This window comes from Borostomias antarcticus, assembly GCF_949987555.1.
Source record: "Borostomias antarcticus genome assembly, chromosome: 4".
Classification (NCBI taxonomy): Eukaryota; Metazoa; Chordata; class Actinopteri; order Stomiiformes; family Stomiidae; genus Borostomias; species Borostomias antarcticus.
Window position 1 is genome coordinate 10,472,189 of NC_140237.1, and position 12,111 is coordinate 10,484,299.

The 12,111-nt window shown below is 45.0% G+C and overlaps 1 protein-coding gene across 1 annotated transcript; it reads left to right on the forward strand.

Moving 5' to 3' along the window:
* The first annotated feature begins 7,782 nt into the window (after positions 1 to 7,782).
* Positions 7,783 to 10,611, forward strand: lto1 (LTO1 maturation factor of ABCE1). The gene is made up of 5 exons (XM_084436599.1): positions 7,783 to 7,884; positions 9,253 to 9,358; positions 9,623 to 9,693; positions 9,903 to 10,020; positions 10,176 to 10,611. The coding sequence occupies exons 1-5, from the start codon at positions 7,826 to 7,828 to the stop codon at positions 10,245 to 10,247; spliced, it is 426 nt and encodes a 141-aa protein (XP_084292725.1). The 5' UTR covers positions 7,783 to 7,825; the 3' UTR covers positions 10,248 to 10,611.
* The last annotated feature ends 1,500 nt before the right edge of the window (positions 10,612 to 12,111 follow it).

The following is a 12,111-nucleotide window of genomic DNA, read 5'->3' on the forward strand; positions in this document are numbered from 1 at the left end:
GGACCCCTTGTCGCATTTGTAGGTAGCAAAAATTCTGCCAGTTTGAAAAACATCTATCGCGGGACTTTCGGAAACCTAGCCTAATAAATGTTGCGTCAATCGGGTTGGGATCGTCTCTTGGGAACTGATGCATGTCTACTGTATCATGTAACCCAGGGGTTCTCAACCTTTTGTAACTTAAGGCCCACTGTTGATTGTTAAAAAAATTCTGAGGACCACCTTCCCAAATACATGAGAAAAAAATATAACATGACTGAAGTTTGCATCTGAGGGAACGTTCGCTAGCTACGTTAGCTGAACACATTTGTCTCAATACCAACAGATGTGGCATGGTGATATTCAAACATAACTGGGCTGAGTTTCCCAGAGGCATTGTAGCGCTACGTTTATCGTATCGTAGAACTAGCTGCTATATATAGCTGCTACTATAAAAGTTGATTGGATGGGCTAATATGGAGCGATAGCAGTATGTTTCAGAAATAGTTTTCATATGTAAATGCTTCTAGGTATGAAAAGGGCTTTTACCTGAAAATGTATCTGTAGTTAAGCTAACTCTGTGTGTGTGTGTGTGTGTGTGTGTGTGTGTGTGTGTGTGTGTGTGTGTGTGTGTGTGTGTGTGTGTGTGTGTGTGTGTGTGTGTGTGTGTGGGTGTGTGTGTGTGTGTGTGTGTGTGTGCACGCATTTATGTATACATAGATTACGGTCCATGCTATGGATGTGGTGTTGGGTATTGCTGAGAAGCCCATTGACATCATCATCAAAGTTACCGACATAAACGACAACAAACCTGTCTTCACCTCAGACCCCCTCCTAGGGACTGTCCTTGAGGCTTCTACTATGGGTGAGAACACGCACACACACACACACACACACACACACACACACACACACACACATACACACTACTCATATACACATTCTAGCTGAGCTCAGCTGACAGTGAGGGTTGAGTTGAGCCTCTGAGCCTGCAGATCTCTGTATGTAGTTGCAATCAGATGAGAGATGGTGCATTGCCAGGATAGGATAAACCAGTCAATTTAATACATTTATCTCTTTCTCCTCTCCTCCCAGGTTTTGAGATTAAGAAGGTGGTTGCCACGGATGCAGAGGAGTTGTTAGCGTTTGTACTGTATGCATTTCAGTTTATTTTATAGGATTTTTAACAATTTCCTAACTTCTGGACAAAGGTTTATGCTGCTGGTATCGAATGGATTGAAGCATGCTGATGGAAATGGTTAAAGAAATGTCTTTGGGTTAATCTGATCCTGTTAAAGGAATATGCTCGTTTTTGACAACCTGGACCTTATTTACGACATATTATAAGAAGTTTGACTCACCCAGATCACTTTTTTGTTGTTCGGAGGCCTGTAGAAGAAATATAAAATCCAGCGCGAGCCAGTATATCCATGTAATGGCGGCGCACGGGGCATAGGGAATGCCGTTTCTCAAAATCCATTTTCGGCCGCTAAACGGTTGTTTTCATCAATCACATTGCATGAATCGACAGTTGATATTCCTCTACGCCAGCCATTGTTGTTTTGGTTCCAAATAAGGGGTCTTGATCCTCTGTAACATGATCTTTACAAGCCTCTCCCCCACTTGCTCCAGCACGCATGCGCACAGGCCAGCGCGCAGACTTGCTATTCTCCGTCTGTAGGCTACACTCGCGGCTCACATTCTCTGCGCTACGATCGGATTGTTGGTGCCTAGAATACACTCAGAGCAACAAATGCATTCCTCCTCTGTTGGCATAGGGTGACAATGTAGGCAAAAACACCACCAGTTACCATCTCTTCGGGAGCGTGCAGCGGTTTGTTCTCGAGCCAGCTGTTCCTCTCTCTGTCTCCTCACCCTCCTTTCAAGGAGCTCTTCGTCCGTATACTCTGGCTCAAAACGATATGGACGTCCGTCATATTCTAATTCATTTTCTAGATCCTCTAAATCTGACAAATATTCAGCCATATTGCACACAATATTCTAGGCACCAACAATCCGATCGTAGCGCAGAGAATGTGAGCCGCGAGTGTAGCCTACAGACGGAGAATAGCAAGTCTGCGCGCTGGCCTGTGCGCATGCGTGCTGGAGCAAGTGGGGGAGAGGCTTGTAAAGATCATGTTACAGAGGATCAAGACCCCTTATTTGGAACCAAAACAACAATGGCTGGCGTAGAGGAATATCAACTGTCGATTCATGCAATGTGATTGATGAAAACAACCGTTTAGCGGCCGAAAATGGATTTTGAGAAACGGCATTCCCTATGCCCCGTGCGCCGCCATTACATGGATATACTGGCTCGCGCTGGATTTTATATTTCTTCTACAGGCCTCCGAACAACAAAAAAGTGATCTGGGTGAGTCAAACTTCTTATAATATGTCGTAAATAAGGTCCAGGTTGTCAAAAACGAGCATATTCCTTTAAGCTGTTTCTAATTATGTGTGGCTCCTGTGTGGCTGTCAGGGTTCCTGGAAGGGAAGGTTGAGGCAGAGGACATGTCTCCCAATCGATAGATTTACATGTCCATGGGTTAAGGGTGTCATTCTCTAGGTTGTACGAAAACACCAACTGTTTGGGGCCAGGCGCCTCAACCCAATCTTGGTTGCAAGGCCGTATTTTGAGACCAGAGAGACAGTTTTTTCAGGAAGGAAAGGGGTTGTGGAACCCCCCCCCCCCTTCTCCCTTCTCTAATGGTTAAAACCACTGCTCAGTTTGCATATGCTTTGATTTTGGGTAGACAGCGGCGCAGGCAGGGAGCCAACACATTAGACTAGATGCCATCGCCTTTTGTATTCTTATCTCCTGTAATAAACCGCTTTTGATTGTCGCTCAAATCCCGTGTTGGAGAGATTCATTTTTGGGATCCATCAGAACAAAGGGACACTGGACTGTGGTATTGTGAGAGATTGGGTGCCGTCTTTTATTGAGATCAAAACACAACGCAGAGCCAAACAAGGACATCATAAAAGACAACGAAAGTCAACAATGCTGTCTTAAACCGAGAATTGTGGACTACTTACCTACCTTACTTACTTACCTACTACACCTATTTTTGGGAACTGCCAAGGTGCTATACTCTTGAGTGTTTGCCTAGAGAAGTTGCTTCCAAACACAGCTACCATCTACCTTCTGTAGTGAGGCTTGCTTTAAGCCTAGATCTACAGCAGTTGGCCACCACCATATGAACCTGCTCTTCTACCTGTTGTAGAGTGGCCCAGCGGTCTACACCAACGGTCTCCGGTCAGCCAGCCCGGCCAGCCCAGCGGCCTACACCAGCGGTCCCTAGCCAGCCAGCCAGCCAGCGCTAGCTGTGTCAAGGGGGAGGCAGCGACTAGCAAGCCTATTCCTCAGCTCATATCAAAGATCGGGAAGAAGCCCAGAAACCCGATCATGAAGAGACACCGGACTTCACATATCTTCAAAACACTCAATCACGCTAAGTTAATTTGGGATCCTAAGTTCAAAAACAAAGTGCTACTCTGCGGTCACCTTAATGTTCGCAGCTTGATGCATAATCGTAACCAAATAGAGCATATGTTATGCAACTCGAATATAGACATCATAGGTTTGTCTGAGACTTGGCTAAACAGCTCCTCCCCTGAAGCCGCTGTAACCCTACCAGGCTACAGTGTCTTCAGGCAGGACAGAGCCGAGGGAAAGGGTGGGGGTGTCTTACTGTACTTGAGAAACACATTGAAATGCTCCCAACTCAGTATACCTGATGGGGTTGAGATTGAGTACATTTGTGTTAAGGTTGCACTCTCTGAGGAAATGTCTTTCATTATCATGTGCTTGTACCGTCCACCAACCGCCAAACGTGTTCTACACACAGTTCAAAGCTCTCCTACAACACTTCTCTAATAAGAACGAAGTGCTTATAATGGGCGACTTCAATATCAACCAGGATATAAAAAGCATTAGGAAGGCCCTCAAACAGACCACTGATCACTTTGATTATTCCCAGCTGATAGAGCAGCCGACCAGAATAACAGGTAAATCCAGCACTCGGATTGACCTGTTGTTTACAAAAAGACCAGAAAGGGTGGTGAAACCCACAACCTCTTGACAGGCATATCTGACCAAAATGCCTTCTTTTTTTTTTACAAGAAAACTGTGCAGGACGCGTTTCTCCAACTCCCTCTCAAAGGACGCGTTTCTCCAACTCCCTCTCAAAACCGCCCAATCTGGCACCCTTTTATGAATCTGTACCTAAAAGTCAAGAGCAGAACTTAGCTTCACTGGGCCAAAGTCTTAGTCTGTGAAAACACAGATCTTGCCTGTGGACTTTTTAATGAGTCTATTAAGGAGGTTGTGTCATCTTTCACCACCAGACCTTAAAAAAAAGAAGAAGGGTTCATCTCTTCCTTGGGTTGATGCTGAATGTAGAGGGCTCATGTTGAGTAGGGACCTGTTGCTGAAGAAATCTCTGAAGTCTGGCCTCACAAATGATCGCCTAAGATTTACAGCAAAGAGAAACAAAACAACCCAGACCCTACGTAAGGCTAAAGCCAACTTTTTAATTAATATCATCAAAAGTGCGCAGGGAAATGGCAAACTCATATGGCAAAACATCAACAAACTTGTTGGCTGCCAAGACAGACAGGGGGAACACAAGCTGGAGCTCAGTATAAATTACATCTTGGTCAGTGATCCCATCACTCTGGCCACCGGCCTGAACTCCTTGTTCTTGGAGTCTGTGAATGATATAGCCCAGCGATTTCCTCTACCCGCTTGCTCTGATAGTCTAATTAGCAGTGATCAGTCAGCCTTCAGAATTTCTGAAATAACAGAAGTAGAGGTAGCCAGATTTATTGCTGGCCTAAAAGGGTCCAGAGCTAAGAATGTGTATGACATCAGTACTGATTTTGTAAAAACACACAGTGACTCTTTGACGAGTCCCATCACTCACCTGATTAACCTATCAATCAAGCACTCCGTTGTCCCATCAGTGTGGAAGGTGGCCGCGGTAACCCCTGTCTTCAAATCCGGAAACAAAACCGATATGACATTGGTTACTACTATCGTCCAATTAGCATCCTACAGACAGTACATAAAATTGCAGAGAAATGGGTTGCCTCACTACTCGTGGAACATCTGAACAAGGGAGACACTCCTCTGCATCCTCTGCAGTTTGGTTTCCGCAACCACCACTCCACAGAAACTGCTATGTCTGTATTCATAGAAAAAGTCAAACTCCTACATGGATGCTCTTTCTTGATCTAAAAAGGGCTTTTGATACGGTTGACCATCAAGTTCTTCTAGCTAGGCTAACTAGCTAGGCTAACTAGGAGACAACTTGCTACAGTTGATAATGTAAAATCTCCAAGTCTTGACTGCAATGTTGGTGTCCCACAGGGCTCAGTCCTCGGACCGATTTTATTTTCCATGTTTATTAAAGGAGTAGTAAAGGGAAAATGCATGTTTAGCCCTGTTTTAAGGTTACTTATGATCATATACAATGGTTCAGATCAAAACTAGCACTTTTGAGAAAGTCTGATAATTGCTCTACCACCGTTTAGGTCATACAATGGATGTGGGTGGGCACCGTGAAAAATCTTTCGAAAACATGTTAAACTCTCGATTTCAAAGACAAGAAACTTACCGAGGTGTTAGTTGTCGTTCTGATATATAATTCGCCATAAAGTAAGATTCCAGTTCATCTGGAAAGGCTTTTTTAAATATTTAGCATAGAACTATTTAGTCACAGCACATACGTGTGTAAACTTCCGCTTGAACTGATTCCGATCTCGCGCAATGCCTAGAAGTAGTTCCGCTTCCTGAACCCCCTCTGCAGATTGATCTACACATCTACAATGGTCGCTTCAATACAAGTCAATGGATTTCATAAAATGATCAATAAAACACTACAGGATTCATACTTTGCTCAGTATGCATAGTGGAACTGCATTCAGATACCAATGGTAATTCTACAATTGTACTCTGTTAGCATTTTGTTTTTGTTTTTTTATCTTGTTGAAAACTCAAACACAATATTGAAATAATGAATCACTCAGAATGTAGAAATGTCAATGAACAGGATGCGAGGATCCCTCCCAACCGTTTCCCTGAGAACAGTAGAGGACCCTTCCCTAAGGCTATCGCACTGGTAAGATGGAGCAGACTCAGGTATTATACAGGACACTGAATATTCTCCAAATGAAATCCGACTCGGGAAGTTAGGCCCTGCATTCTCATACGTGTAGGCCATTCTGGGACTGACGTGTGTGTGTGTGTGTGTGTGTGTGTGTGTGTGTGTGTGTGTGTGTGTGTGTGTGTATGCGCGCACGCTGTGGCACTCGGGTGCAAAAATGCTGGGAGACGGGAGTCAGAGGAGCAGGGGTCAAAGCCTTGGCTCGTTTATTGCCACCAAACAAGGGTGAAAATTCTCAAAGAAAACTGAAAAATCGGTCCGGCGGATGGACTCCCCCTTCAGGCTAGGGGTTGGGTTCCCTCACAGGCGTCTTCGGCGGTGGGCTCCATAGAGTCCCCCAGTCTGTGGCCTGCTGGCTCCCTTTATCCCCTGCCAGGCCATCAGGGAATGGTCTGCAGCTGGGCTTCCGTCGAAGTGAGCCGTTGATTGGAAATCTGCTGCAGGTGGGACTGGGGTTGCCTTGGCAAAGGGAATGGGCAGTAGATGCCGTTCAGCACCTGGCCTCTCTGCCTGTAGTGCTGTCCCTGGTGCTGAACTACCTGGTGTCCAGGTAGAGGTTTGGGCCGGGGTCGGCATGCTCTCGTGGCGATGGGTTCTAGGTTGGTAAGTTGGAACACTGAGTTTCATGCGAATCGGTCTAGTAGATAAATCACATCAAATCAAATCAAAGCTTTATTTGTATAGCGCATTTCATACCCAGAGGCATCACAATGCGCTTTACAGAGAACAAGGGAGGTGGGCATACGACTCACTCTCTACATATTCCAGAGGGAAGCAAAACACCAGTATCACCTGGGGGCCAGATAAGTGAGCTGTAAAAATTCTTCCCTGACCCCTCTCAACAAGGCAATCGAGCAAGCTCCTGGAGTATGTCTACCGGCTAAGAACATTTATAAAGCAATAAATTACATTAAATGTAATTTAATGTAATGGGCGGCCATGTTTGCATGTTTGGGCAGCCCGTGGACCGGCCATGTGAGTCGGATCTGCACCAAAATGTAATGGGTTCTACATTGGCCCATGCTACACACCTCCACCAAGTTTTTGTGAAAATGGGTTTAGTAGTTTTTGCGTACTCGTGGTCTAAAAAATGAATGGAGGTCAATGGGCGGCCATGTTTGCATGTTTGGGCAGCCCGTGGACCGGCTCTGTGAGTCGGATCTGCACCAAAAGTTAATGGGTTCCAATGGCCCATACTACATACCTTCACTAAGTTTTGTGAAAATTGGAAAAACAGTAGTTTTTGCGTAATCCTGGTCTAATAAATGAATGGAGGTCAATGGGCGGCTGCATGTTTGGGCGGGACTAATTTGCATAAAAATGGCATGTGGGACATTTTCAGCTTGTCAACATAGCTCATCATTTTCTACACATTTTTTCCAATCTAGAAACACTGATTAGAAGTATATCTCCGGGGGGTGCTGGGACCCCTTCCTCCTGCTAGACTAAACCGTCCACCGTCCATCCGTTACTGAAACCGATTCCCCTCCAGCAAGGTAGGTGGCACTGGCAGTAAAGAGCTGTTGGAGAGCACCTCCCGGAGAGCAAAATCAGAAGAAGCTAATGCGGAAAAATAAGCCTGATTCAGACAACAAACTAACTCGATCAGCAGTTAGGAGTTGTTTGGAAGTTTTCTCACACAGTACAACGATTGTATTCAGTTTAATAACTGGACCAATATGTCTCTCTTATCTGGAAATGAAGATCTATTCGATTCTATCCTCATGGCGGACAACAAGTAAGCTCAACCGAAGCCATCTACTAGCATCATGAACAATCCCGTTCTCATCAGTTTTAGCCAGTCTGTAGCCGGTGTTGTGCCGAAATGTGTCCCCATGCCAGAATTCGCACTGGAGATAGCTCCGCTGCTGCGGCTACATTCTCATTATTTTTGGTTCAGTCGGCCACAGTACTGTTTACAGCTAAATATATAACCACAATATATGTGTAGTGTCTCAGACTTTGCGAACAAAAGGTAGGGGACGGGGCGGATTTGGGCAGCATGGAAGTGGGCTGCCAACCACCACCCCCGCCGCCGCAAAATGCTTCCCGTTGAAACTACAAGTAGGCCTATGTGCTTCATAGGGCAGGCTACCATCCACAGTGACAACATTCTGGCAGGGGGACACATTTCGGCACAACACTTGCAAATGGCCAATCATAGCCTTTGTTAGGACTAATCATCAGACATAGATGGGGGTTAAATTGGTATTTGTTATTGGGGGGGGGGGCATGTGTTAGCGTGGTTGGCCAGGGTGCACATGGGTGCGTACCGTGGCAGCAGGGATGGTGGTGCTTAACTGCTTCATAAATAGCAAATCTATATTTGAAATTAAAGTGTTATTGATTAAATACTATTCTAACACTTTGTTTCTCAATCCTATGCTGTGCTTGTCCACTCAGTGCTGCATCATTCTAGCTGCTGCTGGGTTGGGTAATTCAGTCCTAGAATATATAAAAACACAAAAGTTTATCAAACTCAACCCATGATAGATAAAGTCATGATCAGATTACTTAAAGCTAATTAATGGGCTAAAATAACAACATCTACATACAGCACATACAGTAGGCTCGAATGTAGAAGTTATTATGTTTAGCTTATGTTACACCACTTCGGGGCGGCTGTGTCTCAGGAGGTAGAGCAGGTCGTCCGCTGATCGTAGGGTCGGCGGTTCGAATCCCGTCTCCTCCTGTCTGCATGTCGAAGTGTCCTTGAGCAAGACACTTAACCCCAAATTTCTCCCAATGAGCAGGCTAGCACCTTGCATGGCAATTGCTGCCATTGGTGTGTGAATGTGTGTGTGAATGGTGCAGTCCATTCTAATCGGACAACTGACTGACAAGCGTAGCGAAAGACTCAGGCCAGGGAATGTAATCACGCAACATCATTTTAAACGGTAACTAAAAGGAATTGTGATTTATTTTAATAGTGAAATGAAATTGCTACTTTATTTTTGCAATAAAGACTGAGAAAAAAAATGTGATAAATGCTGGGGTTGATCTCGGGCTGATGACCTTTGGGAACCTATGTGCCGGGGCTGAGCCCTGGATAGCCTAGGCCCAATTTAACCCCTGGACATAGCTAAGTGCATACATATTATTTCAGCTTCCACATGGAGGCCTACCGTGAGGGATTCGAGGAGGGGACTCGGCAGGGGTTGCAGGAGGGTCAGAGGCACGGGGCGGCGCATGGTGCTAAGATGTCCACTGAGGTAGGGGTACGGGGCTTTCTGGGGGGCGACATGCCTGGGGGGTACGTGCGGAGTTGGCCGACCAGCGAGGAGTCAAGCTGGTCTCGGGGAGGTCTGTTTTTGTACAAAAACATGGCTACAATGAAATGGCATATGAGCATTAGCAGACTTACTTTGTCTCGTATCTTATCTTGCAGATTGGTAAGCACTATTTAAAAGAAGTGTATGTAAAATATATATTTGAATAGTAACTAACTAATAATCCACTTCATTTTCATTTGGCAGATTTCATTCTATCATGGTTTTGCTGTCACTTGGATAAGCCTGATTCAGAACCAAACAGACACCAAAGCCAGGTTTGACCGCCTCTTCCTCTAGGTGTCGGTATGAGTTTCTGTGTTGCAGTTGGAAGGTTGTGTAGTCCTGGGAAAAAAAGAAACGCTGACGATTCAGGGCAAGCTGGGTTGAAACGATGTTAGATGATGTTGAGCTGAATTTTCCATGGGTCTGATTCTGTGTCTACAGTAATATTTACTGTAGGTGTAACTGTCTCTGTGCCCCTCAGGAAGAGGATGAAGGCCCTGGAAGCTCTACTGGCGCTGCTCCACAGATTTCCTCATGACGATCCGCATTACAATAACCTGCAGGAGGACATGGAGAAGCTCCGTGCCAAGTTCAGACAGGTAGACAGCTCGCCTGGCCAGACCTAAATCAACCTTATTGAATATGGTTTACAAACACACATTAGTGTTAGCAGTCATCCATGCCTTAGACTTTTGCCTTCAAATGTTTCTCAGGCAGCATCCAACTCTAACACGCCCTACCCTTGTGTCTCTAGGTGTGCTCCCTGCTGTGTGTGCCCACAGACTTCCGGGACTACGTTAAAGGTGCTGGAGGAATGTCCTTCTGAGAGCAACCAGGGACCAGGGGAGGAATAGTCAAGATGGCCACATAGAGCGGGGCTGGGAGAGCACCCTCTAGAGGCATGAAGGCCAGCCAGAGGTCGTCCTCTGCTGCTGTGCTGTGGAGCTGATTGGTCTGTTGTGATAGACGTGGAGTGTACTGGTTGGCTGTTGCTATTCGAGACAAGAAGGTCTGTGTTCTCCGAGTGAGGTGATTGGAGGATGGAGTGTTCTGTGCTCCTGGTAGGTGTTGATCTGGGGAGCGTCTGAGAATGTGTAGCCAGGGTGGAGTGTTGACCTGAGGACTGTGAAGGGTTTCCATCCCAGATGTAGAGACTAGCTGTCTGGTCTCATCCTAATTCTGGTCTAGTCCAGTCCCGGTCTTGGTTTTAGTCCTGGAGCTGGAGCTTGTTCTGGTCCTGGACCTGTTGTATGTTGGATGACATGTAATAAACATTGTGGGTTTGCTGAAAAGTGCCTGTGTTTATTTCCCTTCTGATCAAAACCTTTTACAACTCTTCAGGTGTGTGACTGTCTTGTGTGCTGCAATGTGTTTTGTGATGCTCAAACAGCATAGAGAGCAAAGGTGTCATTTTATAGGCCTTGACACTTGGTGAGATGTAACAGAACCTGTTCTGTACTGGAAATCCCACTTATTTCCCCCATAGGGAATTAGAAAAATCTGCAAAACAAGGTTTGTGGAAAAACACAGGCTTCTGAGAGCTTGTGGCTTCTGTTAGTGTCTACAATATAACAACACAACTGTGGCTTTCTATACACACTATAGTCCACTAAAGCCCAGAGGGACGGGGTACCTGTAAGAGGGAGAGAGGGCTCCACCTTGTGGTTGTCTGGAGACATGACAGGCCAGCCCAGGAGCCCTCAGCTTCAGCTCCCAGGTGGTCAACAGTCCTTCAGATCAGTCTCTTTCCAGCCCTCTGTATGTCTACAGAGAACAGGAGATGGCAGTGTTGTGTCCTCAGCCTCTTAACTGTAAAACTGACTGCATAACAAGACTACTCACTACTGTAGCCTGCTTTTTAATCCACACTCATTAAAAAATATAAGATTTAAAGTACTGAGGTATAAAGTACTGAGGTATATTATTTGCTCAAAAATGCAGAAAATTCCAAACCTACTATACTAATATAATTGTTCAGAAAAACCTTTTGTTTTATTAATAGTTTTCTTCCAGAAAACACATGGACTTATTCACACCCCTAGCTAATCTTTTAAATACAATCCAACAAAAACAAATCTTCATAAATATACAACTTATTTGAAGTTGCTTGGATAACCAGTGTAGGAGGCAACTCTTGCCCCCACATGTAGTGAGACAGATGATTCAAGAGGCAAACAGAAGGGGCATAGTTTGAGATCTCCAAAACAACCTGGCATCTTGGGGATACAAGATGTCTAAAGCTGCCAGTCGACGATGCCTTCATGACAACAACCTTTATGGCAGAGTTACAAGAAGGAAGCCTCTTTTGAAGACAATTCACTGAAAAAGCTGTCTTGAATTTGCCAAAATACATCTGAACTAAAATTGGTCTTGTGGTCAGATGGCATATAAATTGAGCTTTTTAAACATGGACAGTGTCTTGTTTGGCATCCAAAGAATGCAAGTAATATTGAAAAGCACCTCATGCCTACAGTGATGGATATGTAATGTTTTGAGGTTGTTTAACTACAAGACATTCAAACCTTATTCCCTCTGCCAGGAAGCTACACCTTGGACCTTCCAACAGGGCAATGATCCCAGCCATAGGCTATATACAAATCAACTAATAAATGGTTGGATCATGAATCCAATTCAACATTTTTGGTTTGAACACAAAAAAGCAGTCCACAAACATCAAACCAAGAATCTGA